Source organism: Aspergillus piperis, assembly GCF_003184755.1.
Source record: "Aspergillus piperis CBS 112811 unplaced genomic scaffold BO85scaffold_3, whole genome shotgun sequence".
Classification (NCBI taxonomy): Eukaryota; Fungi; Ascomycota; class Eurotiomycetes; order Eurotiales; family Aspergillaceae; genus Aspergillus; species Aspergillus piperis.
In genome coordinates this window covers 779,696-806,284 of record NW_020291593.1, presented here as the reverse complement: position 1 = coordinate 806,284, position 26,589 = coordinate 779,696, and the positions used below count along the sequence as shown (strand labels likewise).

At 50.8% G+C, this 26,589-nt stretch overlaps 13 protein-coding genes across 13 annotated transcripts; 7 read left to right on the top strand and 6 right to left on the bottom strand.

Annotated features, from left to right (window-relative positions):
* Window positions 1-12: 12 nt before the first annotated feature.
* On the bottom strand, window positions 13-2,994 carry BO85DRAFT_446188 (glycoside hydrolase family 92 protein). Its single transcript, XM_025659452.1, has 7 exons — window positions 2,745-2,994; window positions 2,035-2,678; window positions 1,661-1,983; window positions 1,473-1,612; window positions 978-1,426; window positions 807-907; window positions 13-738 (listed from the first exon to the last, which is right to left on the bottom strand). Exons 1-7 carry the CDS (start codon window positions 2,875-2,877, stop codon window positions 141-143), a joined length of 2,388 nt encoding a protein of 795 aa, XP_025518952.1. The 5' UTR covers window positions 2,878-2,994; the 3' UTR covers window positions 13-140.
* A 453-nt stretch (window positions 2,995-3,447) lies between these two features.
* BO85DRAFT_446187 (PaaI family thioesterase) lies at window positions 3,448-5,202 on the top strand. The gene is made up of 3 exons (XM_025659451.1): window positions 3,448-4,104; window positions 4,208-4,932; window positions 4,986-5,202. The coding sequence occupies exons 1-3, from the start codon at window positions 3,942-3,944 to the stop codon at window positions 5,016-5,018; spliced, it is 921 nt and encodes a 306-aa protein (XP_025518951.1). The 5' UTR covers window positions 3,448-3,941; the 3' UTR covers window positions 5,019-5,202.
* Window positions 5,203-5,535: 333 nt separating this feature from the next.
* Window positions 5,536-6,963, top strand: BO85DRAFT_517251 (MBL fold metallo-hydrolase; the record flags this gene model as incomplete). The annotated part of the gene is made up of 5 exons (XM_025664895.1): window positions 5,536-5,675; window positions 5,769-5,799; window positions 5,877-6,007; window positions 6,072-6,345; window positions 6,407-6,963. 5 exons carry the CDS (start codon window positions 5,536-5,538, stop codon window positions 6,830-6,832), a joined length of 1,002 nt encoding a protein of 333 aa, XP_025518950.1. The 3' UTR covers window positions 6,833-6,963.
* A 330-nt stretch (window positions 6,964-7,293) lies between these two features.
* Window positions 7,294-8,293, top strand: BO85DRAFT_446185 (uncharacterized protein). The gene has a single exon (XM_025659450.1). It carries the CDS (start codon window positions 7,645-7,647, stop codon window positions 7,999-8,001), a length of 357 nt encoding a protein of 118 aa, XP_025518949.1. The 5' UTR covers window positions 7,294-7,644; the 3' UTR covers window positions 8,002-8,293.
* A 645-nt stretch (window positions 8,294-8,938) lies between these two features.
* On the top strand, window positions 8,939-10,368 carry BO85DRAFT_364730 (H(+)-transporting V1 sector ATPase subunit C; the record flags this gene model as incomplete). The annotated part of the gene is made up of 5 exons (XM_025655711.1): window positions 8,939-9,239; window positions 9,308-9,402; window positions 9,455-9,546; window positions 9,636-10,128; window positions 10,183-10,368. 5 exons carry the CDS (start codon window positions 8,939-8,941, stop codon window positions 10,366-10,368), a joined length of 1,167 nt encoding a protein of 388 aa, XP_025518948.1.
* On the bottom strand, window positions 10,347-11,614 carry BO85DRAFT_446182 (adenylyl-sulfate kinase). Its single transcript, XM_025659449.1, has 2 exons — window positions 11,340-11,614; window positions 10,347-11,266 (listed from the first exon to the last, which is right to left on the bottom strand). The coding sequence occupies exons 1-2, from the start codon at window positions 11,345-11,347 to the stop codon at window positions 10,639-10,641; spliced, it is 636 nt and encodes a 211-aa protein (XP_025518947.1). The 5' UTR covers window positions 11,348-11,614; the 3' UTR covers window positions 10,347-10,638.
* A 22-nt stretch (window positions 11,615-11,636) lies between these two features.
* On the bottom strand, window positions 11,637-14,402 carry BO85DRAFT_446181 (putative succinyl-CoA synthetase subunit alpha). Its single transcript, XM_025659448.1, has 10 exons — window positions 14,031-14,402; window positions 13,974-13,981; window positions 13,811-13,924; window positions 13,620-13,763; window positions 13,182-13,564; window positions 12,922-13,129; window positions 12,270-12,874; window positions 12,190-12,221; window positions 11,840-12,132; window positions 11,637-11,765 (listed from the first exon to the last, which is right to left on the bottom strand). The coding sequence occupies exons 1-10, from the start codon at window positions 14,197-14,199 to the stop codon at window positions 11,679-11,681; spliced, it is 2,043 nt and encodes a 680-aa protein (XP_025518946.1). The 5' UTR covers window positions 14,200-14,402; the 3' UTR covers window positions 11,637-11,678.
* Window positions 14,403-15,117: 715 nt separating this feature from the next.
* On the bottom strand, window positions 15,118-15,775 carry BO85DRAFT_184927 (uncharacterized protein). The gene has a single exon (XM_025654377.1). It carries the CDS (start codon window positions 15,585-15,587, stop codon window positions 15,258-15,260), a length of 330 nt encoding a protein of 109 aa, XP_025518945.1. The 5' UTR covers window positions 15,588-15,775; the 3' UTR covers window positions 15,118-15,257.
* BO85DRAFT_184928 (uncharacterized protein) lies at window positions 15,776-17,040 on the top strand. The gene has a single exon (XM_025654378.1). It carries the CDS (start codon window positions 15,963-15,965, stop codon window positions 16,611-16,613), a length of 651 nt encoding a protein of 216 aa, XP_025518944.1. The 5' UTR covers window positions 15,776-15,962; the 3' UTR covers window positions 16,614-17,040.
* A 255-nt stretch (window positions 17,041-17,295) lies between these two features.
* BO85DRAFT_517246 (SUMO family protein SMT3) lies at window positions 17,296-17,832 on the bottom strand (the record flags this gene model as incomplete). Its single annotated transcript, XM_025664894.1, has 2 exons — window positions 17,296-17,466; window positions 17,623-17,832. 2 exons carry the CDS (start codon window positions 17,830-17,832, stop codon window positions 17,410-17,412), a joined length of 267 nt encoding a protein of 88 aa, XP_025518943.1. The 3' UTR covers window positions 17,296-17,409.
* A 365-nt stretch (window positions 17,833-18,197) lies between these two features.
* On the top strand, window positions 18,198-18,849 carry BO85DRAFT_446179 (DUF1903-domain-containing protein). The gene is made up of 4 exons (XM_025659447.1): window positions 18,198-18,372; window positions 18,424-18,474; window positions 18,531-18,543; window positions 18,596-18,849. The coding sequence occupies exons 1-4, from the start codon at window positions 18,370-18,372 to the stop codon at window positions 18,766-18,768; spliced, it is 240 nt and encodes a 79-aa protein (XP_025518942.1). The 5' UTR covers window positions 18,198-18,369; the 3' UTR covers window positions 18,769-18,849.
* A 442-nt stretch (window positions 18,850-19,291) lies between these two features.
* BO85DRAFT_390700 (nucleoporin Nup84/Nup107 family protein) lies at window positions 19,292-23,107 on the top strand. Its single transcript, XM_025656780.1, has 6 exons — window positions 19,292-19,456; window positions 19,523-19,739; window positions 19,789-21,846; window positions 21,900-22,230; window positions 22,284-22,408; window positions 22,466-23,107. The coding sequence occupies exons 1-6, from the start codon at window positions 19,397-19,399 to the stop codon at window positions 22,804-22,806; spliced, it is 3,132 nt and encodes a 1,043-aa protein (XP_025518941.1). The 5' UTR covers window positions 19,292-19,396; the 3' UTR covers window positions 22,807-23,107.
* A 454-nt stretch (window positions 23,108-23,561) lies between these two features.
* On the bottom strand, window positions 23,562-25,636 carry BO85DRAFT_446178 (cytochrome P450). The gene is made up of 5 exons (XM_025659446.1): window positions 25,379-25,636; window positions 25,115-25,322; window positions 24,981-25,049; window positions 24,312-24,914; window positions 23,562-24,243 (listed from the first exon to the last, which is right to left on the bottom strand). Exons 1-5 carry the CDS (start codon window positions 25,601-25,603, stop codon window positions 23,822-23,824), a joined length of 1,527 nt encoding a protein of 508 aa, XP_025518940.1. The 5' UTR covers window positions 25,604-25,636; the 3' UTR covers window positions 23,562-23,821.
* Window positions 25,637-26,589: the final 953 nt, after the last annotated feature.

The window sequence follows — 26,589 nt, the reverse complement described above, 5'->3', positions numbered from 1 at the left end:
CTGCAAAAGAAATGCCCCACAAATCTCAGGTAGAATTGATAGTTGGTTAAGATAGATTGATCACTGAATGCATAACCCCAGTAGATATATAGAATATCCCGATCCAATAGCTATTCATCCCAATGACACAAGTGTCCCCCTCAAACATCCACGCCAAACACCTGTTTCGTCGACAACGAAGGGGGCAAATCCCCCATCCCCGTCCCCCAATCACTCTCATTCCTCCCCAACACCAGCACCAGCTCCTGACCCTCAGTGAAGAACTCATGACCCACATAACTCTTCGTATAGGGCTTGCCATTCAACGTCGCCGACTGGACATAGATATTCTGATAAGTCGCGTCAAAGTTGACTGTCTTCACGGTAGCCGTCTTCCCCGTCAACGGGGAGGTGATCTGGACGGATTCAAAGAATGGCGCTGTGATCAGGTATACGTTTTGACCGGGGTTCGGAAACAGACCCATCATGGTCATGGCGACGAAGGAGCCCATGGCTCCGGAGTCGTCGTTGCCGGGGAGGCCCGTCGGCGTGGGGTTGAAGTACCGTGGGATGTAGTAGTGGGCGCGCGCGGTGGATTTGCCCGGCCGGTTGGCGTAGTGGTATTGGAAGACGGTGAGGAAGGCTGGCTCGTTGCCGATGTAGGTGATGCCCTGGTCGTGGAGGTAGTCGAGGCGGCGGATGAATTGGGTTGGGCCGCCGAGGAGGGTGATGAGGGTGGACATGTCGTGGGGGACGAAGCTGACGGGGTTGGTTAGTAGTTGGGTTGGGGTGGGTTGGTTCTAGGTGGATTGAGGATGGGGGCATACAATTGGTATTCCCAGATGCTGGACTCAAAGGTCTCGGCTCCGTTGTTCTGTAAGGAGCAGGATCGTCCGCTTGTGTCGATGTTGGAACATGTTAATGGGTCCTGGCGGGGGGTGTATACAGGTTAGTTTAGTTGGGGAGGGTGTAGAGGTGGATTGGGGGAGAGCACTGACTTGAGAGCCCCAGGTTCCGTTAAGATATTTGGGCTGGAAGAAGCCCTGGAAGCCTGTGTCGGTGCCGTTGAGATACGAGGTTTGGTCTGCTCGGAAGAGGTTCTGCCAGTATTGCGATGTTCCCTCGTACTTTTCGGCATCGCCGGTTTTGTTCATGGCCCGAGCCATTTGGGCGATAGTGAAGTCATTGTAAGAGTACTCCAATGTGCGGGAAATGCTCCGAGTTAGGGTACCAAAGCCGATGTAATCGAAATCCTCGACGGGGATGTAGTTTAATGCCTTCCAGCTCATTAGCCCACCACGTCCCTCGTTTGACCAGTCAAATGGTTCTTCCTCGGCGTCTTTCACTACAGCGGCATAGCCTGCATCCCAGTCGATGCCGTCGGAGATGCCTTTGGCGTATGCGTCGGCCAGAATAACGTCGGCGTTCGAGCCACCCTGCGTGTATCCTGAGAGGGTTAGTTTCGGATATTGCTGGATGGGGGTAGTACAAACCTTTGCAAAGCGACATACGGCAATCTGGAAGCCACCCTAGATGCCGCTGTGTATCGATCAATGAGCGGATTATGCGAGTGAGTGAAGCTGGATCGAAGATTGTGAGAAACGGCATCTGGGACCGGAACGAGTCCCACAGGCTGCAGAGATCAGCATTGAACATATTATTCCGGGGTCACACTACATACCAGTAGAACGAGTCAAAGTAGGGCTCAGAGCTGTCCCACAACGGGTTCTCTCCTGTATAGTCTTGTGGGTTGACCATGGTCCGGTAGATCCCGCTGTAGAAATTGGTAAGCATACTAGAGTTGATGCCATTCCGCGACACACGGATCGGAGCCATCTTCTCTGTCCACATGTTCACAGCTGCAGTTTGAGTCTTGTTGAAGTCAAAGTCGGGGATTTCCGCTTCTGCATTCTGACATGCCTGGTCGCTGCTGATGAAGCTCAATCCCACCCGCGCATGGATCACATTGTCTGCGGACGAATTGAATCGAATAAAGGCACCACCCTGAGAATAGTCAATATGACATACCTGTTAACCGAGGCATACGTTACGAACCGGTAGCGGGTATCCATTGATGCTCCGTGATATAGTAAGGTTTTTGACATCTACGCTGGCCCGTGCATCAACGAAGATGCCATTATCTCGGATATCACCCGTACCATGGTAGTCGGCGCAGAAGTACGGCACATAGGAGCCACTTCCAAAGCTGGGAAGAAATCGTGCATGTCCGGTCATGCGTCCTGTGGTAGGATCTACGGAAATAGTGCCATTGTCCTGGCGAGTATCCGACAGGTCGGACAGATCTAAGAGGATCAAAGGGCTCGACGGCTTGTCGACCGGAAATTGAAAGCGAAAAAGAGCCGTATGATGAGCGGTGGTCATGTCTACCTGGATACCAGAGCTCGTGTTTAGCCCAAAGTACCCGGGACTGGACTTGACTGATCCAGAGTCGTAGGAGGTCGTCCGGTCCTTCTTGGGATAAGCGCAGCCATTGACATCGTCGTCTTTGCAGGTTACGTACGGGAAGAGAGGGAAAACACCCAAAGATGGCTGGCCCCCAGTCCCCGAATCATGCATGCTAGAAAATCCGGTGATACTACTGCCATCATAGGCGAAGCCTCCCTGATTATTGACCGAGTCCGTATCGGCGACAGCCTTGGCCATGCCGTATGGGATCGTTGCGCCCGCGAAGACATTACCTGAAAATCACGGCGGTCAGAATCTTGCCCTAAACATAGCTATTACGGGGTAGACCTCGTGCATACCTCCATTAGCGCTTCCAATCAGAGGATTGATGTATTGTAGAACATCATAGTCGTCGACCGACGCGGAAGAGTTGGCGCAACCTGCAATGCAGGGGAGGGCTACGGACACTGCCAAATGCTTCCAATTAATCATGTCGGCGATGATTGATTGAGCAAGGGAATGACAGAAGCGAGTGACGGGCGTGGTACGTATATGTTTACATGATTAGACTGGTATGCTGACATGGCCATCAAGGGAGACAGGAATGGGACCATGTCCCTGCAGGAAGGAGGGGGGAGGGGAGTATCATCGACATGCTCGTCAAGCATGAAGAGCAATTTCATGCCCCTGATATAAATTATTGACAAGGGTTATCGCTGCAATGTAACCTTTGTGGCTCCGTATGACCAGTCTGAAGCACGATGATCGTGCAGGCAAGCGTTTTTAGCGTCTCTCCCTGGCATGAAGCGGAAGGGTCATCTGTACAACAGAGAGAGGTCTGAGACCCGCAAGAAGCTGGGTCAGTTGCTTTTTTTCTATCTACATGAAGCGCTACCAAGCATAATTCTGAACCAGCATAGACATGTGATGGAGACAGCATGGTGGAGCAAGCTGATCGACGAGACGAAGGAAGAGGAAGGGCAGAAGGAGAAGGCAGATAAGATGCGGAGGCGGAGTTATTGATCGGGAAGGATTGTCAGATTTACCGAATTGAAGGACAGACCATTTAAACCCAACTTACCCCTATAATTTATAAGGGGAATCTGGAAAATGATTTCAGTTTCTCTCGCCATCCAAACTACTGCGTACTATCCCTCCCCCGACTCTTACAATGGACAATGAGGAAGTTGCAAAAAGTCAATTGCAGGGCCCCTTGCAAGAGCAGCCGAGGTTCCAACGCAGTGCCGCCCCGCCCGACGCCAATCAACGGAGCCTCGACCGATTTTCACGATGTGGAAATCCATGGGAACTTCCTCCTGGGAAAATGAACAGGGCGAGGGCAATTTGAATATTTCTGCTGGAACTGGTTTTGAATGGCGCCGCAAAAGCAAAGCAACATCGAGGCTCTGCTGATCTGATCGAGGGGCTTCTTTGCGCTTCAACCCCCCAAGTCCATTCATTCCATTCGACTCTCCTTTTTCTGTTCTCCCCTATAAGAAACCCAAGAAACCCTCTCGTTCCATCTCCAGTGTCAGAGAGAGTCCACAATCGTCGCCATGCCGCCGGTCCCAACAATGCTAGGCTCCACTATCATGGCCAGAGCTGTTGCTCATGCTCTTCCTCTGTCGCGTTTGCCTCCCACCCAATTTTCTGCTCTGTGCCGAGGCATCTCCCTATCCCAACCTCTTGCACACAGAGTTTATTCCACTGCTTCTGCAGGTATGTATGCCCCCCTTCCTTGCACTACACTTTATGCTTTGAATAACTTCCAGAATATATAAATCAAATCAAGTGCCCTAACTAATCACCATCAAACTCACAGAGGCCGCTTCCCTCCCCTCACAAGCAGCTCCGACTCGCTCCCGCTTTCGCCGCTTCGTCGGATTCACCACTCTAGCAGTCGTCGCTTTCACTGCTGGCTTGACCTACCAAACCTCCAAATCTGTGTCGCGCATGATGACGCTCAGTCTAGCTACCGATGAGGAGACTCTCTCCGCCTTCGTCCCTCACGATGAGTTCTCCAAGGAGGTCAACGACTATATCCGCAACCACCCTCTGGCCGTGTCCCTGCGCAACGACCCTGCTTTCACCGAGTCCCGCCCACACATGAAGATACCGGAGAAGCTGCGCGCGCGCACTCTCACAGGCGGCACACTCGCTGGACCGGACAAGATCGTGGCTCCCCCGCTAGTATTCTGTGAAGAGGGCGGAAAGAGCTTGGTCTCGATTTTCTACCTCGGACCCAACCTTTGCGGTCACCCGGGAATTGTGCACGGTGGATTGCTGGCCACATTGCTGGATGAGGCCATGGGCCGCTGCTGCTTTCCTGCTCTGCCGAATAATGTGGGTGTGACCGCCAACTTGAACTTGGATTATCGCAAACCCGCCATGGCCGGCAACTATGCCGTTTTGCGGGCGGAGACTGTCAAGGTCGAGGGTCGGAAGGCCTGGGTGGAAGGTCGCATTGAGACGCTTCCCGAGGACGGAAAGGAACCGGTTGTGCTCGTGGAGGCCAAGGCCCTGTTTATTGAGCCCAAGCAGGCTGCGGTAGGTTCAGATGATCGAATCATGATGCAAGACGAGGCTAATCAGACATGCAGGCAATGTCGACACTCTACAACATGACCAAATAATTGACACCCATCTGATTTCGATTTGATCTATAAATATTGGATACTTCTTGAGAGTCATTGCGACTCGAACATTTAACAGGCGTATAGATGGTTGGAGAGCTACATTTGGATTGTACATATAGATAACTTTTGTTCAGTATACTAAACCTATTTTAGATTGTGAATTTTGATTTACAAACCCAGAGCACGAGAAGAAAAGGATCACAGTAGCTGCCGTTGTGACCTTCTCATATAGGCATTAGGCTACAGCCCAGGTTATGAAGACACCGTGGAATTGCTATGATCATTGTCGCACAGGCATCAACCTGACTAATGCATAACTTGTTACCGAATGGATATTCAGGTCCAGAGGATTGCAGATCCATGTTTACTTCCAATAGAGTTTCACGATCTGGAGGTTGCATTTGACGTCACACTCACGCCAGCTTGTGAACATCCCCAAACAACACCAGCTGCTCACTACGAGGTATCAACATCCAGCATCATAGTACTATTTCGACTGGCACAATCATCCACGATGGCTAAAAACATCACTATTGATCCCAATGACCTCCAGCCTCCGACAAGATGCCCTACGTCCTCCGTTGACCCTCCATCGAAGCTCCCTCCGGCCAAAGAAAGCAGGGTCCATCCCGCCAAACCAGGTGGGGAGAATGCGTCGATATATTTCGTTGGCACTGCCACGACGATCATGCGCGTGATCCCTCTCTAGATCATGAGATCGAGCCATGAACTAACAAAATGATGCAGACAATGGCACGGAATCCGCATCATGACTGATGTATGTACCACATGCGCCAATCCGGAAGTCTAGACAGATGCGGGAGATATCATTAGGATGCTAACTGACTAGCTCAGCCCAACTTCCTTCACGCAGGGGACCACGTCCATCTCGGCCCTGGGGTATCCTCGACTCGCAGGACGAATCCAGCTGTAGACTTGGAAGAGCTACCGCGGATCGACTTGGTGCTTCTATCTCATTATCACGGGTAGACATCCATCTTCACATAAGACCGAATTGGGAAAGAAACAGGCTGATGAGCAAAATTATAGCGATCATTTCGATCAGAAAGTCGAAGCTTCCCTCCGTCGCGACCTTCCCATCGTGACGACACCCCATGCCAAATCCATTCTGACCTCTAAAGGAGAAGACTCGTTCACGAGAGTATCCAGCGTGGAGGTATACGAGCAGCTTACAGTCGATATCAAACACAACCAGAATGACGCACAGCGACAGCAATGGCCCAAGCTCCGGATAACCGGTATGCCAGGGAAACATATCCCGGTTGGAAAGCCGTTAGAGAAACTGAATGAGCTGGTTGGGGCGGTATGTTTCTTCCTCCACGTACATCTTAGCTTGACAGACATTAATCAGTACAACGGAGTAGATCCCTCCTACAAACGGATGGATGCTCGAGCTAGGCTACGGTGACAACAACGACAACGCAAACAGTTTCACCTCCGGTTATAGAATCTACATCTCAGGGGACACGCTCATGTTCGATGATCTCAAGGAGATTCCCCGTCGGTATGCAGGACATCCGATTGACCTGATGCTGGTTCATCTAGGTGGCACGACAGTACCCTCGCCGTCCATGTTGCCATTAGCGATGATGGTAACCATGGACGCGAAACAGGGAGTGGAACTGATCAAGTTGATTCGACCACAGGTGACTATCCCCATTCATTATGATGACTATGACGTGTTTGCAAGCTCGTTGGATGATTTCCGGGCGCAAGTGCAGGCCGCTGGGTTGGATGGGGAGGTTGTGTATCTGGACCGGGGAGACGAGTATCAGTTTCGTGTCTCGTAGGATAAGAACGATGAATGAATGGAGAGATGGATGGCAAGAGGCAAAAAGAACTTAGTTCACATCTCAACCATGGCTGACCACGGCATCGCACCCCGCCAATCAGCACCGCTTGATCTTGACCGGACTCGTACATCCCGCCCAACCAGCTATATTCCCTAATTTGCCATGGTGAGATATCGTAACCCTTTTTTACTTCCATTCAATAAGATCTTCAATGTGTTCATCGACCTGTCAACGTAATCACCCCAGGTACAGATATCTCAGAAATAGGGCCTTGTCACACTACATCTGCAGTGAAAGACGGAAGTTTAAACCATAAAGAAAAAGAAAAAAGGTACCCTTATGATGTCAGAGTGAAGCGGTATTTACCACCTAGTTACCCATTACTACTTATCCATCATCTGCTACATGATCTTAGTTACTGAGTGAATAAAACAACCAACCATTGAATACAAAAGAAAGACGTACTTTACTTTCTTGCTCATAAGATCCCTCCCCTCCTTCCCCAATCCTAGCTCAGCCCATATAAAGTACCTCATCACCTCTGCAGATCATTCTCAACGTCTTAGACGTCATAGTGACTCCAATCAATCGTCTACTTACCCAAAAACGGGCTTCGATATCTCTCTTCTCTCCATCCAATCCACTGGCACTGTCACTACTGGCTTCGTATAAAAAAAGAAAATAAAGGGCGGAATACGCCGCTGATCTTCATTCTTTCACATCAATCTTAATATTCTAATCTATCAAAGATCAACATCTTCAAACCAAGAAGAACAGATCGATAGAGAAACGAAGGGGAAAAAAAGAAGATGTCCTACAACAACAACACCTACCACCCCATCGCCTCAGCAGACAAAGTCCCAACCATCCACACAATCCATCCTATGAAACGCTCGACGTCCTACTCTCCCGCCGCCCAGGAGAGCGGCGACGACGAGTACAAGCACCACCACATCAAGAAAGACAGCGCGAGCAGCACAGTAGCCTGTGGCAACGACCATAAAGTGAAAGCCGCGCTGACGGAGCTTCTTAACGACGACGGCGTGAGATCTAATGCGCGCGGAAGCAGATCGGTACAGAACTTGCTTATGGATACCGAGAAGGCGTTGAGGAAGCAGCGCAGGGAGTCGCTGTCGGGACGGGCTTCGATTTCGGTGGCGAAGTGAGGTGATATCGGTGTCGATATGGGGATTTATCTTAATTATTTGGTGATGACATGATTGTCGAATGGTGGCTGCTTTGCGCTGTATGCAGGGTGTGTATATGGCATGGTCGTCGAGTCGAATTCTCCTCGTGCTGGTCTGGTCTGGTCTGGTCGGTACAAGAGGTGCGCGCTGTGTCGATGAGATGAGGGTCTAAGCTGCTTCTGATGATGTTGATGCTATGTGAGCCGGCTACATATGGAGCTGCTTGATTCAATATGGTTTCATGCAGGGTAGTAGTAGGGCTGGAGGTTGGAGGCACAGTTGATGCGCCGTTGCAGGAGCTGAAACGACATGTCTATTGGTGGCAGCACAGTACACTTTACAGCCTTAAGGAGCAGTCGCAAAAGGTTTCTATGCCAGATATGTCAGTTAATTTATCTTTGTGTTTAGGCACCATTCGAACTCACTGGTATTGTGCTCTACAACTGTAGAGAATAGTATAAGATGCGGCGCGGCCTATATACTACCTACTTACTAGCTTATAGTTAGTAGTAGGTGGCCTCTTCGATGCATAACACATCAACAACAGTAGTATGACCCTAAGCCATCAAGTCAGACAATAAACACCGTAATAGACGAAATAAAATAGCATTCCCTCTCTCATAGAGATAGTCCAATGACTCCAAAAATTAACATGTACCAATCAAACCCACTCAACGAAGCCAACCACCGCCGCCGACCGCCTCCGAGTGACGACCGACCGACCGACCGCAATCGATCCTCCTCCGCACCAACAGCTCCAGCTCCAGTCCAACTCCAACCAACCTCCCCCCCTTGACCTCTCTCTCTCCACAGCCCATCTTCCTTAACTACTTTCCCCGTCTGCACCGCCAGACCACATGCGTGGCACCCCCTTACACCCAGCTAGTTACTAATATCATATACCCCCCCGGCCACCATGTCCAAATCCACCAAGTACCTCCTCGTCTCCTTCCCCACGTCCATCACCCCCTCCCACCACCGCGACGACGCCCTCGACGCCATCTCCGCCACCGTCTCATCCGAAAATGGCTCTGTTGCGCCGTTTCCCATCCCCGAGTTCAAGATCGGTACGCTCGATGCTCTGGTGCAGCAGGCCGACGAGCTGGCTAAGCTCGAGGCCGGCTGCCAGGGGGTGGTGGCCAAGGTTGGCGATGCGCTGAAGAATATTCTGGAGGGGGATGAGGCGCAGATTGATAAGATGAAGACGGTGAATGATAGTATGTTTTTATCACAGCATATGTTTCTTGGGAAGTGACGTGTGTTTTGTGTTGACGGGGTCTTCTAGAACCGGTGGATCAGTACCTGCGCACGTTCTCGTGGAATAAGGTCAAGTATAGGGCTGATAAGCCGTTGGGGGAACTGATTGATTTGCTGCAGAAGGTGGGTTATGCCAGTTAATTCTGTATAAAGGTTATGCTGACGGGTGGAACAGGAAGCAGCGAGTATCGATAACGACATCCGCTCGAAATATACCCAGTATAATCAGGTGAAGAATACGTTGGCGACGTTGCAGCGGAAGCAGACGTGAGTTTGTTACTTTTACTTTACTTTACTTTACTTTACGCTCCATATCAGAAGGAGGACCGTTGTCTGATCTGCTTGCTCTGCTATAGGGGCAACCTGTCCACCAAATCCCTCTCCTCGGTCGTCGACCCCCGCACCCTCGTCCGCGACTCCGAATACATCGAGACGCACCTCGTCGCTGTGCCCGCCCAGCAAGTCAAGGAGTTCCTGAAGATCTACGAGACCGTGGCGCCGATGGTGGTGCCGCGGTCGGCGACGCTGGTTGCTTCGGACGACGATTTCACACTGTACGCCGTCACGACGTTCAAGAAGCACAGCCTGGAGTTTGTGCACAAGTGCCGTGAGAACAAGTGGATTCCGCGCGACTTCAAGTACATCGAGGGAGGTAAGGAGGAGGAGCGGAAGGAGTTCGAGCGGGTGGGCGGTGACGAGCGCAAGCTCTGGGGGGAGACGCTCCGGCTGGGACGGACGGCGTGGAGTGAAGCCGTGATGGTCTGGATCCATGTGTATGTGCTGCGGGTGTTTGTGGAGACGGTGTTGCGGTATGGACTGCCGCTGGACTTTGTGTGCACGTTGATCCGGGTGAGTTCGGTTTCTACTTCGTGTTTGAATCGTGTTTGTTGCTAACTAGACCAGACTCCCGGAACGAAGCAGGCAGACAAAGCGAAGCGCAATCTGGACGACAAGTACTCGTACCTGGCGGGCAATGCGTTCGGGCGCGACAAGAAGGGCCGAGTGAAGCGCGACGACCCGGGCGAGATGCACGGCGAGGGCGGGCCGGAGTATACAGCATATGTGTATTATGAGTTTGAGTTCAACTAGCCAGCGGCCATTGCTAGTTTGCACCATTGTTTTATGCTTGGATCTATTCTCTTCCTGTTTATAAGTCTAGCGTACGTACATAGAAGTACTCAATCCCCCTCAATCCATCTATCCAGCCTAGCCACATTCAAAGCACTACAAGTAAGTAGTAAGTAGTAAGCAGTAAAACCCAACTCATATATACAACCAACACATCATCTCTATCTATCATCTATCTATCTACTCTAAACCCCCACCCCCCATCCCCTCCAGGGACTGGGACTGAATACTCTACTCCTTCTTAGCCGGCAAATACCCCTGCTCATCCAAATACCGAATAATCTGCGCCACAGCCTCCTGCACGGGCACCTCATGATTCTTGACATGCACCTCGGGCTTCACCGGCGCCTCATACGGGGCACTAATACCGGTAAACTCCTTAATCACGCCCTCCCTCGCCTTCTTATACAGACCCTTGGGGTCCCGCTGCTCCGCCACCTCCACCGGCACATCAACATACACCTCGACGAACGGCAGACCCGTCTCCTCTCCGGGCGTGGGCACCTCATGCAACTGTCTTGCGGTGTCGCGGTCCTTGCGGTACGGCGAGATGAAAGAAGTAATGGCGATAGCGGACGAATCGGCAAACAGCTTGGCCACTTCGGCAATCCGTCGGATGTTCTCGTTCCGGTCGGCTTCGCTGAATCCTAGGTCCTTGTTGAGTCCGAACCGGATGTTGTCGCCGTCTAGACGGTACGCGTGCACCCCCCGGTCGCGCACTAGTTGGTGCTCCAGTTCAACTGCCAGTGTGGATTTGCCGGACGCGGAGAGTCCAGTCAGCCAGATTGTGAGACCCCGTTGGGACCGGAGGGTGTTGCGCTCGGTGCGGGTGAGGCCGCTGGCGTGGTAGGTGATGTTGCTGCGGTCGGTTAGTTTAGTTGGGAGGGGGGATTGGGGATTGGGGATTGGGGATTGGGGATTGGGGGACGTACGTGGCCATTTTGAGGATGTGTGTGTGTGGTATGGGTAATTGGGAGGAGGAGGAGGGTTTGGAGAGAAAGGGAAGAGGAGGAGGGGTTGAAGTACGTAGAAAAAGGATTGGGATAAGAAAAGGGTGAAACAGCGGGGCGGGCGCCGATCGCGGGGTCGATTTCATTTGACGACTTGCACTTACGTACTCCTGCGTTTCCTTGGATGGGTTCCTGCCGGGAGAGGAGTCATTGGCTCGGAGCGATGGGTGAACGTTACGTACCTCGCTTTAATGCCATGTGTCTAGAACGTTAATTTCATCTAGGAGTGATGGATTGATTGATATTGACTATCTATCTAGTTTACTGTTTGTCGGCCAAGTCAATCACTCGCTTTGCTGCCGCTTCGAAACTGTCAAATGCCTCCAGTGGCAACCCACTCTCCGCGATCTATCCGGAACATTAATTGATTAGCTTTCGATGATTAAGTGTCGGGAAAAAAAAGTTTAAGGAATCAAACTGACCATCTGCTGCCCACGCTCCTCGTTTGTCCCGCGCAGTCGTACCACCACGGGCACCGTCATTTCCATCTCCTGAAATGCGAGGATGATCCCTTCCGCGATCATGTCGCACCGTGTCAACCCCCCGAAGATGTTCACGAAGATCGCTTTCACGCGTCGGTCCGACGTGATGATCCGAAATGAGGACTTGACTGTCTCCGTCGTGGCTTTGCCGCCCGTATCCAGGAAGTTCGCGCAGTGTCCGCCATGGATCGTCAGCGCGTCCACCGTGTTCATTGCCAGGCCCGCGCCGTTCACTACGAGGTCAGTGGGATGGTAACCTCTAGATGTGGGGTTAGGGGGAATGTACTTACCTAGGGTTCCGATGCTTCCCTTTCCTTTCAGTCTGAGCTCGGTCAGCGTAGGCTACACAGGGATGACTGGGGTGGCTCACTTGACGTAGACAATGCCATCCTTCTCGGCTTCGACTTCCTCGGGCACCTCTTCTGCTGGGTTTCTCAGTTGCTGTACATCTTTCTGGCGTCCTGAGCTCCGAAAGGCTGCGTCATCGAACCCAAAGCGGGCATCGCGGACTTCAAAGGCACTTGTGGCGTTGGCGCGTACTTCCAGGAGGTACGCCTCCTTTTCCTTGAAAACCCGCCATAATCCCTGCAGCAGCTGCGCCAGGTTGTCGTGCGCCGTTGCGGGAAGCTGCAGGTGGGAGGCAACCGTTTCAACCAGGGGGTTTGTGCTGCTAAAGTCCGTGCCCTCGTATGCAAATGGGAACCGGCCCGTCTGTGCTGGTTCGAAGCCAGCGGATGTGGAGGCAAAAATGCACGGCGAGAGTGCTGTCCTATCAACGGTGAGGGACAAGAAAAAGTCCGACTCGGAGGGTGCAGCCTCGTTGACAGGGATTGATTCTTTCCTGAGCATATCGAGAGCCTGGAACGGCTTAATGAAAAGACTTCTGGTTTGCTGGGGCTGAGAGACGCAGTAACGGTTTGGTCTGATGCGCCTCATTGTATGTAGGCCTCGCCGCTGATTCCCGCCATTGATAGACTACTCCATGTAAGTATCCTGTCGTGTTTCGCATGGAACAGACCTACAGTAGTGCCCACGCGCCCGCGAGTTTTCAGAAGTGACTTCATTCCCTCTCCGAACTTCTCGGGGTGGTTGACCATCATTACGCCGGCTCGTTCGAGCGCTTCATACTTGGCCTTCGCGCCGGGCTCCCCAATTGCTGTCCAAGCACCTGCGTGGCCCATGATCCGCCCAGGAGGAGCATGCAAGCCTCCAACGAGGGCCATTATTGGTCTGTACTTGTCAGCACGGTTTCCCATGGGAACGAATTGGCTCTTCCGCATACTTGGGGTTAGCAGTCCTCTGATTGTAGTCCTTGATCCACTCCGCTGCATCGATCTCTGCCGTGCCACCGATCTCACCAACCAGGATGATCCCCTCGGTGTCAGGGTCTTCTTCAAAAATCTTCAGTGCATCGACGAAATTAGTCCCTGCTAGAACATCCCCTCCCATACTGATACAGAGACTTTGTCCGAGACCTGCCCGCGTTGTAGACGCAACAGTCTCATAGCTCAGAGTCCCTGACTTCGCAACAATGCCAATATTGCCGGGTGCGAAGCAGGGCAAAGGCTGGAATCCGATCCGGCATTTGCCAATTGCAGAGATGATTCCCGGGCAGTTGGCTCCGACCAATCTCGTCTTTGACTGGGTCTTCAGCATGGAATGGATCTAATTACCATTAGTTTATAGCCCTCATAGACAACGCTCAAACCGAATCGCTTACTCGAAGAATATCATGGATAGGAACATGTTCTGCCACTGCTACAACAACAGGAATTTCCGCTTCTATAGCCTCTTCTATCGCCTTTGCAGTCTGGTTACCAGGCACGTAGATCGCAGATGCGTCCGGTTTCGCTCTCTCTTGGGCCTGTCTGTATAAGTATGATGCCCGGATAAGTAGACAATCAGTCATACCGCTTTTACAGATGGGAACACTGGAAGACCGAGATGCTCTCCTTCGACGCCCGGCTTAACGCCCCCGACAATCTTCGTACCCCATTCTAAGGATTCCTTGACGTTGGCAGTGGCCTGGAATGTTAATCAAGGCCTCTTGCGATTACACTAGAAGCCCGCTTACCTGTCTACCTAAACTTAATGTCAATTTATGATCGTAGATATTGAGAGACAGACTCACCTGTAAATCCCTGAAACAAGACCCGCGTGTGAGCTCCTATCTTCAAATTCTGTAGCGTGTCCGCATAACTGCAGGTCCTGGACGAGGTCGAGAACCCCTGTGATTGTCTCACTGAAGCGCGGACGAGAGGCCTTCTCGCCGGCGCAGACAATGAAGCCAGGCGGGACATAGTGGGTTCCGTGCCGTGGTTACTTGATGGAGATCAATAGCCGGCTATATCAGTGTGGGGTATTATAAGAACACCAAATGCGAGAATGATAGGTTTAAATGATGAAAGAGACAACAAACCAGTGACTACCACTCACGGCCACTTCGTAAAGTAGAGCAATATCAACAGCCAGTTGCTAGACTGGTCTACAGGCCTGGCGAGAGTTGAAGGGGCGGAAGACTAACCTCGGGAATTGATGTCTTATAAGACGGATACTCCGCCGGTCTCGGACAACCTGCCGACTGTTTCCGAGGTACTAAACAAGAGGATGTGGGCTCTCGGGACAGTCATGCATTGCTGTGATTGGTGGTCTCGGAAACGTGTTGCCGGGTAGTACTTGGGACTCGGAAAGGCAAATGCCACATGCTCCGCCGGCGGTGTTCAGAGCCACAGGTTTGGTGTAGAGGCTGAAGGAAGTGCGGACTGGCACTGAATATATTAGTGCATGTATAGCGTGCAGATTTCCCTATTCATGTTTTTCCAGTTCGTGTATGTCCTCATCTAGCTGGGAGCATTTGTAGCTAGTGGTATGCAGCAATGCTTGATGCAGTATACACCTATAAGATGATATTGCACCAGCCCCCAACACCCCCTGAGGTACATAGACCTTTCAATTGTTCTTTGAAGGCCTCTACTCGATGGATTCATGTCTCAGTCTGCGTTCTCAGTCATGGTGCACTAGCACTAATGCTTCCCGTCAGCAAATATGTTCTAGATCTCTTGGGCAGCACATCTTAAGTGATGAGACTTCACATGAGTGAAAACCCTGTTCCCTTCGCCCACCGAAAAGGCAATGTTATCGAATTGCATCGACTAGTGAGATATTGGTAGATGATGTCAAGTGGTCTATTTTTATGAATTCTAGGCTCTGGAAACAAGGCTTGGAGATCACCCCACACTCCCAACTGCTTAGTCAGTATTTCACAGTACAGAATGCGAACAATTGCAGATGTGAGAACATACTTTGGACTACAAAGTATGTGACCCAAATAATGAGAGATACACATCCTGAGATCAGATCACACGACTCCAGTAATCCTTGCTAGTAGCGTTACAGCCTTGAACTGGAGTATGTAGATCAATGACCCAACTCTCCCATCACAATGTACACACCAGCAAGAAACCGGCCAGTCAAACAACCAATCTGGGGCCATGATAAGTGACTTCCCAACGCAGATCAGCCACCACACAATGGTGGAAACGTGAACCGTTCCCCAAACTGCAAATTCTCGCCAGAAAACAAAAGCGATGGACCAACTCGAACTCTGGCCAGCCCAATGCAAGGACCAATCACGGGGCCCGCCTTCCCCGAAAGGCGGGGTCGCACTGCCGGGACTGACGCCATTCATGATTTCACCTTTTCGCTTTGCTTGAAAGCGGTCGGACCACTCTGCATTGTTCTGCTACGAACCACTCCAAGATCTTCAATAATAGAATTTTATCAATTAGTAGTCGATATGGCGGCCGCACATGCCAGTTCCAATTCCAAGGGTTCGTTTCCTTCATCCTCCTTTAATTAACCTTCCCTTCTCCCTCCCCCAATTGTACTGCCGCCACAATAACTGAGAGCCTCTCCTCAATCATCTCTTCCTTTTCCTTTATTCTTTCCTTCCTCCTTCCCCAGACTTCCCCCATTGTTACTACTTCCTCACCCCACAGTACCCCATGGTACTCCCATAACATAATCAGCTGCAACAAAACACCAACAACTAACACCACCCCCAATGTCCGTTCCAGCCACACCACCAGCAACAACACCGCCAACAGCATCAGCATCAGCAACCTCCGAACTACAATCCTCTCTCCGCGAACTCTCCCTCGCCAATAAAAGCCCCATTAAAGATATTCCCCGACCGACTCCCCCCACCTCGGTCCCCAAACAACACCATCACACGGTGAAGAAGAAGAAAGAGCCTGCTCCCGTCGCCGACTCCTGGGAAGATGAAGTAGACTCGGCCTCCGCCTCTGACCCCGAAGGAGGAGCAGCCGACATCTCATCCACCTCCCCCGCTACCTCCTCCCGCTTCGCCAGCCCCGCATTGTCACCTTCTATCCGTTACACTGAAGGCCCCTTGGACCCCCCACCCACGCCCATCTCACCGCAGACGTCTGCATCGCAGCCGCCGTGGCCTACTTATGGTGGACGATCAGAGGCGAGATCGCCGGCGAGGAGGCCGGAGAAGCAGACGGCTGTAGCGGGGAGGATGATTGCGGGGGCGCTGGGAATTCGGGCGCCCAAGCGCACGGAGGAGCAGCGGGCGTATGACCGCGCGGTGAAAGAGCAAGAGATTAAGCGGCGGAATAAGGAAAAGGAGGAGGCGGCGAAGGCGAAGGAAGAGGAAGAGAAGGCTAAGGCGGCAGTGTGGGACATGTGATTGACACTATCTTATATCAATGGAGTATCTACTCCGTATTGCTGGGGGTGGGGTTGGTGGAGATATACATTCCTTGCTTCTACTCCCGGCTCTGAAGGTGACGGGGTGTGCCGGGTGCTGCGTTTCTCATCTTCTTTTCGCTCCTTTGATGACTGCTTGCGGGGTGGGTCGGTTGTCTGGTTTCCTCTTGTCACTTTCCTGTCTTACTACATACACTCAGACTCACTGGGGGTCCAAACTATACGGGGCTGTAATATAGTCTTTCGGTGAATCTATACCAGTTCAGACGGATGGACTTCCAGAAAAGGAAACCCCTATCTAGTTTTGCAGAAGTTGCAACCCAGCGTAGCTTGAATGTAGTGCTCAAGAATCTATCCAAACGGTAGACATTTGCACACAACAGATGCTAAACACTGATTCTTTTCCTTCCTCAGCTCCCCAAATTCTTGCAGAACAGTGAAGTTAGCAAAAGCAATGAAGAGTAACCATTCATCATATTTTCGTCGACGTCAATAACCCTCTTATTTATCACTCTGAAAAATTTCCTGATCCCTACCCAGATACACATCTCATTATAGGACGCTCTCCAAATCCGGGCCCGGCTCCGACCCATCAACCAAGTAGAACACCGTGTTGCGCCTTGTATCTGTTCAGCAAAACGGAAGAAACAGATCGGAGGATGGTCGGGAGAAAAAAATTTGGGTAAATAAAGGCAAGAAACACAACGGGGCTGGTAATGTATTTTGGGGAAAAAAGACATAATAATCATGATTCATCGAGAGAGAGATAATGCTATCTAGCCACCGATTTGTTCCTGGTGCACTTCGAGAGTGTCCCCATCGGCCATCTCGAGCTACATAATTTCAAAATAAGTTAGCCGTGTGCTTTGCGGTTCTCTAGGGTCTGTTTGCCAGAGAAGATGGAAGAAGGTGTTCGTGCGGGGAAGGGTGCCGTAGTGCGTGCACATAAACACATCACAGAAAAGAAGGGTTGTCATGCTAGAACATACAGTATCGGGTGTATCTTCAGGGCGCACACGGGTGCCATCGAAAAGGAAGCGGACCGTAGATGGCTGCTTTCCTTGCCTTTCGCAGAACGCGTCCATCAACTTCTTCAACTGGGTTGTGCGCTTGATCTTGAAGAACACTTCATTGTTGTTGTCGGTCACCTTGATGTTGAGGTGCTCGACAGCCGCGGGGGCCTCTCCGGAGTCGGCCATTGTTGTAGAAGGGAATAAAGACGATGGAGGGCTTGGAAACTGGAGGAGGGCGAGTTGTCAGCTTTGGGAGGGACTTCCCGTCGCAAGTTGAGTTCGTCAGACTGCGGTGACTTACCCTATTTGCCGCTTTGAAGGGATCGAGGTTATGCGCTAGAGCACTGGCGGAGAGACGGATGAGGAGAAGAAGCTGGTGGACGTGATAAATGACTGAGAGAAGAAGAAAAAGGATGGGGTGTTGAACTGAGCTGGAGGCGATGAAGGCAACCCCCACCGGTTATAAATATCGGAGAATCTATTTTTGCGGCGCAGGTCCAAGTTCCCGTTGCTTCGCTGCAGTGAATGAGATCAAAGGTGTTACTACTACTGTTGATACTTGATTTTCTCTTGATACAACTTTCAGTGTTGAGTCATTTTCTATTCAGTTTTCTGATTAGGTTTGTTTTCTTTTATTTCAGTCCTAGCCTCCGGGATCCTTCATTTGTGATTTTACTTCTGTCTTGTTGCCGGTTTCTCTGGCTGAGTATAGTATATTGCGTCATGGTATGAGTGTAACCATTGACTCCCGTTTGAGTTGTGAGTAACAGATAGCAGGGCGGACCTAAGGAAGACATAGCATTTGACCCGCCTTGCCATCCACGAGCTGTAGGTCACAGATACTAGTTGGAACATTTGTTTGGTGCATGACTAACAATTGCCAGTGTGCCATACAAGGTGACTATCACCATGCAACATCCACGTGCAGAAACAGCACTAATTCTTGCAGCATGCCTCACGAAGAACTCGTACCAGGAAGAGAAATGTCAATCCCAGATCAATGCCCTTTATGAATGTTGCAATGCCTTCTACCAGGCGCGAGGAGAGGACGCAAAGACTCCAAGCTGTCCTAAGCCCAATTTGCTGCGTCTGAAGATGAAGCAACGGGGCATGGAGCCTTAGCTGTCTCGGAGAGAATTTCGTGTCTCATAGAGTTCTACGGATCGTGTACATACTACCAATTATACTTTGTCGACAATAGAGTAAGAGACCAAATCATTAAGGCTCTTGACAACGTGTCGAGTTGCCGGAAAATAGTAATAGTGATAGTCTTAGTAGACAATCCATCTCAGTTGAGACTGAGGCTGGAATGTGACAATTCCCTTGCAGTCTGAGCTCCCATTCGAGGAAAGAGCTAGGCTAGTTGTGAAAATTGCCAGATTTCTCTAAGACAATCTTGAGCACGCAGAGAGGCCGTTTGACCTGAACGAAGATTGAAGCGCTCGTTCCGAGACTCTAATGATTGCCTATAGACATTTGATGAAGAAAGAAAAAAGAAGAAGAGGGAAAAGCCGAAGTGCGCGAGTTTTTATGGTGTGTGTTGACGCTAGTCCCCATCTGGGCTAGTGGCCCGTCGGCCCAAAACACGGCCAAAAAGAGTAAGACGAAGAAGATTGGAAGTTGCAGTTCTTCCCCGAATCCTCCTGGGAAGCTAAAGGTCCCTTCGCAAACATTCTCCATCTCTATCATCGCCCTTCCCCCGACACACCCCTTCTCTCCCGGTCAACCTCCCCGGTCTTTCCTCGCGCTCATGGCACCCTTAACCAGGGCCACGGGCTCGGGCGCCCCTGCCGGGTTCACGTCCATAAATGTGAGTTGCTTTGTTTTGGCTTTCTTGTAAGGCGGTGCGCTGACCGACCGATGTTTTATTATCCAGCCCTCTCAACAACCAACGAACGAGTCGGATGTTATTGAAATCGAGGATGATGACGATGAGCCCATGGATGAAGAGGGAGACGACATGGAGCCCAATGAGGATGAAGACATGGAAGATGATTACGTTGACGAAGACGAGGAATCAGAGGAAGAGGCCGCTGACGCGCTGAATGGAAGCGAATCACCACTGGATCTGGGGTTCGCTCCAAATGGACATAGTATGCTCCTTACGACTTCTGGTAGTGCTAGGGAGGCTGACTTTGCTAGATGGTATAGATGCCGCAACACCGGACTTGTTTACGTCGGCAGGCGCGCAGGAGGCCTTGCATCCCCTTCGCCGCACCGCAGATCGAGTCACGCGCCAGATTGAGGCCTTCGCCGAAAAATTGGATCGTTTCAAACAGAAAGGAAACCGCTCGGATGACTTGTCGAACTACCAAGCTGCCTATAACCTGGTGAAGAGCTACCAGACCCTCGCGCAAGATGCAATCAGCGACATCACGAAACAAAACACCTTGAAACGGGCCAAGCTTGGATTGGGTGCTGCTCGAAGCAACGGATCCGCATCGTTCGATCCCAAGACTGCAGAGGAGCTCCGGCGTCTACAATTGGAAGCCGACACTTGGCGACTTCTCCTCAACCTTATTAGCAGGGACGATCCGCCCCGCAGAGCCGACTCCAAGAAGTCGCAAGAATCTGTCTTCCAGAATCTACACCGGTACTCCCCCGATCGTGACGTCTGGGACCAATTCTTGACTGCGGACCATTATGCGACGGAATGCGTTATCATCCTGAAGTGGCTCGAACGCTCGGCCAAATACAGCACGCAGGATGTGGACTATCTAATCTCTGAGTTAGAGTCACAGGCCGAAAGAGGGCAGGGATCATGGTCCCATGGATGGCTTTACACGAAGGAAACAATCAAGGGACAGAAGCGACTGCGAGCCTGGCCCCAACCCCTCGAACCCAATGACCCGGGCATCACCGCTACGCTTCTGAGCTCGGATAAGTCGGAGCCACTAGTCACCCAATTAGATCCGGACGCCGTCACCCGCCAAAGGCAGAGCCTACAGAAGCAGGATCAGTTCTACGAGCGCGCTACATGGATGACGTGCTGGAAGATGCTCAGACATGGGGAGAGTTGGTTCAAGATCCGCGAATGGTGTGCAGAGCGGTTGGAAATATGGCGAGCCGTCAGCATCTGTGGTACTAGCGTGGATGTTGAAACACACACTGGAAGAACACCTGTGGATGATGGGCACACACGCCTGATGAACTGGCGTTCCCAAGAGTCCTGGAGGGCCGCCTGCAGTGCTTTGGCACGGAATCCGCACGCCGAGGATTTTGAGCGGGCGGTTTATGCGTTGCTCTGCGGCGAAACAGAGGCAGCCTTCAAGGTCTGTCATACCTGGGATGACTATCTTTTCGTGCACTTCAACAGCGTCCTCCTGTCTCGCTACCAGGGATTCTGCAAGCAGTTCCAGCGGAAGCTAAGCCATTCGCCTACAACTCCTGTTGCCTTCGTGCCTGAACCGGCAGGATATGCCGAATTCAATAAATTCGTGCAGTACACTAGAGGAAACGAGCGCGTTGGAAGCGAGGCACGGAACCCGTACCGCACTATCCAGGCGACAATCTTGGGCAAAGGATACGACGCATTCTTCTATTCCTTGGCCCAGGCAGTGTCCCAGGTTGCGAACAACAAATCGGATGCATCATCCTTCGTTCCTGATGTGTCACCTACCTCCGTCGATGACAGTCTTGTCATTGCTGCAGAGGACGGCGATGCGCTCCGGATTGCCACCCATCTTTACATCGTCGCTCATTCCATTGGATACGTTCGCGCCGACACTCAATTCTACAACACTGCCTGCGTGAACATAATCGGGTATATCGCTAACCTGGAATCCCTCGGTGTTGTGGATATCATTCCGCTTTACGCTTCCCTTCTCCCGGAGGACTTGACGAGGTCTGTTCTGGCTCAGGTATTGATCGAGATTGTTGATCCACGGGAGAGAAAGAACCTGGTTCGGTTGATGGAGAAGCACGGTATCGACGTCGAGGCTGTCCTGCAGACCCAGTGGGAATGGCTGAGCGTGAATGTCTCTGCCATCGACCACTCCAGGACGGTCAAGCGGCACCCGAAGGTTGTCAACCGCAAGGATGGCAACCTTGAATTGGTTCCGGTCAAGACGGATTTCATTGGAAACGAGATATCTGAAAGTGATGAAAATGTCATACGCAGTCTCGAATGGCTTCGCTACGTGGATGGACAGTGGGGGCGAATCTGTCAGCTCGGATCTTTGTTGTACCGCAAGTTCTATAGTATGGACATACCCTTGTTCCGTGTAGGAGATGCAGGGCTAACAATATCACAGTATCGGGTCGACTCTCTGCAGCTCGGGAGCTGTGTCGGCGGATGAAGCTATCCGACATCTCGCGGGAAATGTTCGGCTTTGATATTTCGGAATTTAGCCTCGATGTGGCGGCGATGCAAGAGGTCAACACCCCAGAACCTTCCAGTCCGACGAAGTCGAGGTTGCTCAGCTCCCCTCACAAGCGTTCTCGGTCGCGAACCAGCGGAGTTGCGTCGGGAAGCCAGGCGAGCATCTTACTCCAGCAATCGCAGACCATGCGTGATCTAGAGGTCCTTATCCTGGCATTGGACGCTCTGGAGAGATATGCCATTATTTATGAAAAACTAGAAAAGTATGTCATGACAATCTATGAATGGGTTTGCGTTGAACTAACCACTGGCGCAGCAACAAACGGCGGCGTGATTCGGGTATGCTCAAGGACCTGAGAGAAGGGCTACAGGAAGCCCTGGATGATACTAGCGTCCAAATCGATGTCATGTTGGACGAGTGGCTGGTCAACTACGAGAATGGTAAGCAACCCTGTCTGCTTGAGTTTGAGTGTATCAATACTAATATGGTCAATATAGAAGCCGAGAAGGAGGAGTTGGAGGAGATTCGTAACACCTACATTCCCGAAGTGTTCCTCGATTACCACAATACGATGTATTTCTCGGCTCATGTGCTTAGCAGCGAGCTCTTGGTGCAGTGCATGAACTTGGCAACCCAGGTGGCCGAAGTGGAGCATCTGACGAGCAGCTTCGTTGCGGCCCGCCGCGTTGGAGAGCTGATGAACGCGTTGGCAGTGTCCAGCAAATCCATGGTGAACACGCACGCGAAGCCCGGCGTCAGGCTACTGGGAGGAGAGTCGTTGGGGATCTGGGCCCCGCAGGTGTCTGACGAGGAGAATGACACGACCCAGGAGCAATGAAGCGTGTATTTGAACTAACGATGGTGGACCGGCGTGTATATTACCCTCATGTTTCTCGTTTTCTATGACTTCACCCAATCTCTTCTGGCCGGAAGGATTATGGGCATCTTGCATGTACAAGGGTCGGAGGGATGATCATATCCGGCGCATCTCAGGATTTACATCGATCTGAAAATAAAGAAATCTAACTGTATGGAATAATCAGATGGGTTCATGTCAAATTTAGCGACTGCGTTTTCCAAGTGGAGAACTACCAGAATCGAACAAAGCGAGTACTACGCCAAGTAGAGGCTGACCTGATAAAAACGTGCAATTTAATAGAAAGGGCACAGCACGTGCTGTACCAAATAGGTTAATAATATGCTGCTTTCTATGATATTGCGTTAAATACTATGATAAGCATTGAGCTATTGAGATAGCGTGTATATAGTTAGTGGCTCCTATCAGTGAGGCTTGGTTGACTACGCGACATTTTGACAGTGATTGAGAGAAATCGTGTGGAATTGAATGCGAGTTCTGTAATTATCATACTTGGTCACTATGGCTAATCTTCATGGGTTCACCGATGCATTGCAGAAAGATGGACGTAATCCGGGCATAAAGCTAATGGAAAATGTAATGTAGACTGTCGTGTGCGTGAAATTCCTTGGCTGCGTCGCTCTTTAACAGATTATACTGATACTGGTAGTACGTAGCAAGTTAGTAGTTCAGGCGATGAATAATCTGGGAGGGACTACGTGCATCATCTTCCAATGTCATTCTTTAGAGATCTTATTCTATTCTGTCTGTATCTTTGTCAACCTGGTACTGGTACTGTTCATCTGCCTAGATACTGTTCAACAACTCTCCTCGCCCACTTAACTAGTATGAGACAAATAACATCATCAACATCTTGGATGGATTCATCATCTCGTTCAACAATCGAACCATACTACCCAGTGTCAACTAGCACTTTCACCCAGCCTCACACCCAACAAAGCAATATGAACAATAATAACCCTCCAACAACCTAGTTTCACAATACAATCTCCTCCTTTCTCCTCCGAACAGACACCTTTGCCACCGGATCTGCCTGCCAAACGAACCCATACTTCCTCACCGTCGGGTTCCACCCATCAGCCACCTTGAAATCATATTCCAAAAGAACATGACACAGAATGATCTTATTCAAAGCAATCGCAAAGAACCGTCCAGGACAAGCGTGCTTCCCTAACCCGAACGCCAAATGATGAGGCGAAATCGAAACTGCCTGCGCCGCAGTTTCAAGACCGGGCGTCTCGCGCATCTTCAGGAACCGGTATGCGTCGAATGTCTCCGGCTCTGGATAGATGGTAGCGTCCCACATGGACTCGCTGGTGAGAACTGAGATTGTGCCTTTGGGGAGGACAGTTCCGTCGGAGAGGGTCACGTCTTCTTGTGCGAAGCGTCTCATTCCCGCTGTTGAGGTTGTGTTAGGTGTATTCTCGGTTGTGTGTGTAAGGGTTGGTGGTGGGGAGAAAGCTTGCCTATACTGTGCGGCTTCAGTCGTTGACTCTCTTTTAACACGCTATCCATGAGCTTCAAGTCGTTGAACGTCGATTTTGTCCATCCGTCGTTTTGCAGAACTGTGATTACTTCGTTTCGGAGCGCCTTAATAACATCCTCCCTTTCAGCAAGGTAGAAGAGCGTCTGTGTGAGCAGGTCCGATGTAGTATGTATAGCGGCAAGCGAGAGTGCTATCTGAGCAAGAGTCGGGTCGTAAGGTCGACCTTTTGCGCATTCTTCCATCCATTGCATCGCGTCCTCGTAGTGTTCGGGCTCCTGTCCTTGACGGATGGCTTCTTGCTTGGCGGACCGTCTTTCTTCGACGACGGGAGTGATGATTTCTTCAGCTTCCTTGATTTCGTTGCGTATCTTACGGCAGAATGGTAGGACATATGCCACATAGGGTCTGGTGCAGCGTGGGAACATTCGGAGAAATAGAGCGGACATGAATGTGTGAACGGCATAGTCGGCCGTGACTCGATGCCAGTTCGGGTTACGAGATAACTTCTCCCCGAGAAACACCCTTGATGACAGTCTGGAGATTAGACTGGCCACAATTGGCTTCAGTTGTAGATCATGCCATTCTGGTGTGACATAATATTAAGGTCATTGCTAGGGCAAGTGGATGGATAGCGTATCACTGAGCTTACCGGGATCATCTGTGAACATCTCTCCTAGCGCACGACGAGTATCTTCAGATAAAGGCCGAGCCAGTTTATCTACCAGACATGAAGGTTAGAATGTGTTTGACTAAGTCGATTGTATGTAGACATGATATACCCACCCAAACTCGGTGTCAGTTTCGTGCGTAGAACATCTTTCACAAGAGCCGGATCCTGCTTGAAAGGGTCAAACCCTCGAATATGAGCATGAAATTCTTCCGCAATAGCATTCGATAAGCTAAACGCGGGATGAGTACGAAAGTCATCTGCATGTTTGGGGGCAAGAACGATCTTTGGCCCGAATTCCGAGTAGAGATAAAAGGCGCTGCCCTGGCAGATAACTCATCAGTACCTATGGTTCGAAAGTAGAATTTAGAGGGGCATACCTGACTGAATCCAGTTCTTATCAAGCCATGTGCGTCCTTGAAAAACCGTTTTAGGGAGCCCAGGCCTCCGATCTCGAATCGTTGCCTCTGATTAATTACAGGAAGGGGCGTCTTAAGGGACGGAGTGCTTAGAAGCCAGAAGATAATCGCTGCTAGGACGGGAGCCCAGATCGATGTTGTTGACTCCAGCTTGGTTAGGTATAATATAGTATTGGTAGTAAACATGGTGTGTGCTAGAGTACCAAGGGATTTGATATGTAGAACCAGTAGGGGTGATTATGAAAATCATCTGAAGGAGCGTAGGCTGACTTGGGGTGTCATGCGTGATTAGAATGTCATACTGGAGGCTGTATAATTCCGCTCAACTTCGAAGTAAACAGGCGGAGGTGCGGAGACTGAGTCCGGGATTTGCTACGTTTTAGTACCCAATATTATCTCCGATGCGTGCCATCGGACTTGTCAGACTAAGAATGCGGGATTGACTAGTTGCAGCTGCTAATGCAAGGACTACTGCAATAGAGTACGGATGCTGGAGAATGTGGTTGGCCGACTGGCTGGCTGGCTAGTCGTACATTAGGAATGAAGGGAGAGCGGTACAGCCACGCTTTAATGCTTTAGGGCCTGCATGAGGGAAGTCTCAGCATTAAGCATGGCCAGCATTGATAAGCCTGCGGAAGGAATATGAGGATGAACGAGTGAACAAATAAAATCAATGAATGAATGAATCAGATCTGGATGGTTCTCAAAATTCACCTTTTAATGTGCCCAGCCTCTCTACTCGTGGGCGCTGAAAGGCCTATACAGCATCTGAATATTGCATCGCAGAAACCCCACCAGGTGCGGCTGAAGGGGCCCACAGTAGCACAACCTGAAGAGATCGGGATAGTGATGTTAGGATCATCATCCAGTCAGCTTATGGAAGAAGCCATCCTATCAAGAGTTCAGCTCGTCATAAGCATCAATCGGCAGTCAAAGTTTAGAGTGGCATGTACCAAAGCCAGCAGGGAAGAGGAATCTAGACAGTCAGTATCGACTGTAAGTAAACATGGATAAATCAGGTGACCTGTCCGACTCACCGCTCCACTCTAATCTTGGCCAATCAGAAACCTTAGAATGACAAGGCGTGGCTGTGTCTGCCTGGGGCACCCAGCATCCATGCCCGCACTAGTCGGACTATTAGGAGTCGAGCTAACACACACTTATGAGATTAG

Coding starts and splice junctions, on each gene's coding strand:
- BO85DRAFT_446188 (XM_025659452.1), bottom strand. CDS start 2,877: ATGATTAATTGGAAGCATTTGGCAGTGTCCGTAGCCCTCCCCTGCATT. Junction 1,427..1,472: donor CCGTATGTCGCTTTGCAAAG/GTTTGTACTACC, acceptor TAACCCTCTCAG/GATACACGCAGGGTGGCTCG. Junction 739..806: donor AGCATCTGGGAATACCAATT/GTATGCCCCCAT, acceptor CAACCCCGTCAG/CTTCGTCCCCCACGACATGT.
- BO85DRAFT_446187 (XM_025659451.1), top strand. CDS start 3,942: ATGCCGCCGGTCCCAACAATGCTAGGCTCCACTATCATGGCCAGAGCT. Junction 4,105..4,207: donor TTATTCCACTGCTTCTGCAG/GTATGTATGCCC, acceptor TCAAACTCACAG/AGGCCGCTTCCCTCCCCTCA. Junction 4,933..4,985: donor TTGAGCCCAAGCAGGCTGCG/GTAGGTTCAGAT, acceptor TCAGACATGCAG/GCAATGTCGACACTCTACAA.
- BO85DRAFT_446185 (XM_025659450.1), top strand. CDS start 7,645: ATGTCCTACAACAACAACACCTACCACCCCATCGCCTCAGCAGACAAA.
- BO85DRAFT_446181 (XM_025659448.1), bottom strand. CDS start 14,199: ATGTCCCGCCTGGCTTCATTGTCTGCGCCGGCGAGAAGGCCTCTCGTC. Junction 13,565..13,619: donor CTATCCATGATATTCTTCGA/GTAAGCGATTCG, acceptor AATGGTAATTAG/ATCCATTCCATGCTGAAGAC. Junction 11,766..11,839: donor AGGAGCGTGGGCAGCAGATG/GTCAGTTTGATT, acceptor TGTTCCGGATAG/ATCGCGGAGAGTGGGTTGCC.
- BO85DRAFT_184927 (XM_025654377.1), bottom strand. CDS start 15,587: ATGAATGGCGTCAGTCCCGGCAGTGCGACCCCGCCTTTCGGGGAAGGC.
- BO85DRAFT_184928 (XM_025654378.1), top strand. CDS start 15,963: ATGTCCGTTCCAGCCACACCACCAGCAACAACACCGCCAACAGCATCA.
- BO85DRAFT_390700 (XM_025656780.1), top strand. CDS start 19,397: ATGGCACCCTTAACCAGGGCCACGGGCTCGGGCGCCCCTGCCGGGTTC. Junction 19,457..19,522: donor CCGGGTTCACGTCCATAAAT/GTGAGTTGCTTT, acceptor TTTATTATCCAG/CCCTCTCAACAACCAACGAA. Junction 22,231..22,283: donor ATTTATGAAAAACTAGAAAA/GTATGTCATGAC, acceptor CCACTGGCGCAG/CAACAAACGGCGGCGTGATT.
- BO85DRAFT_446178 (XM_025659446.1), bottom strand. CDS start 25,603: ATGTTTACTACCAATACTATATTATACCTAACCAAGCTGGAGTCAACA. Junction 25,323..25,378: donor TAAGAACTGGATTCAGTCAG/GTATGCCCCTCT, acceptor GTTATCTGCCAG/GGCAGCGCCTTTTATCTCTA. Junction 24,244..24,311: donor ACTGAAGCCGCACAGTATAG/GCAAGCTTTCTC, acceptor CAACCTCAACAG/CGGGAATGAGACGCTTCGCA.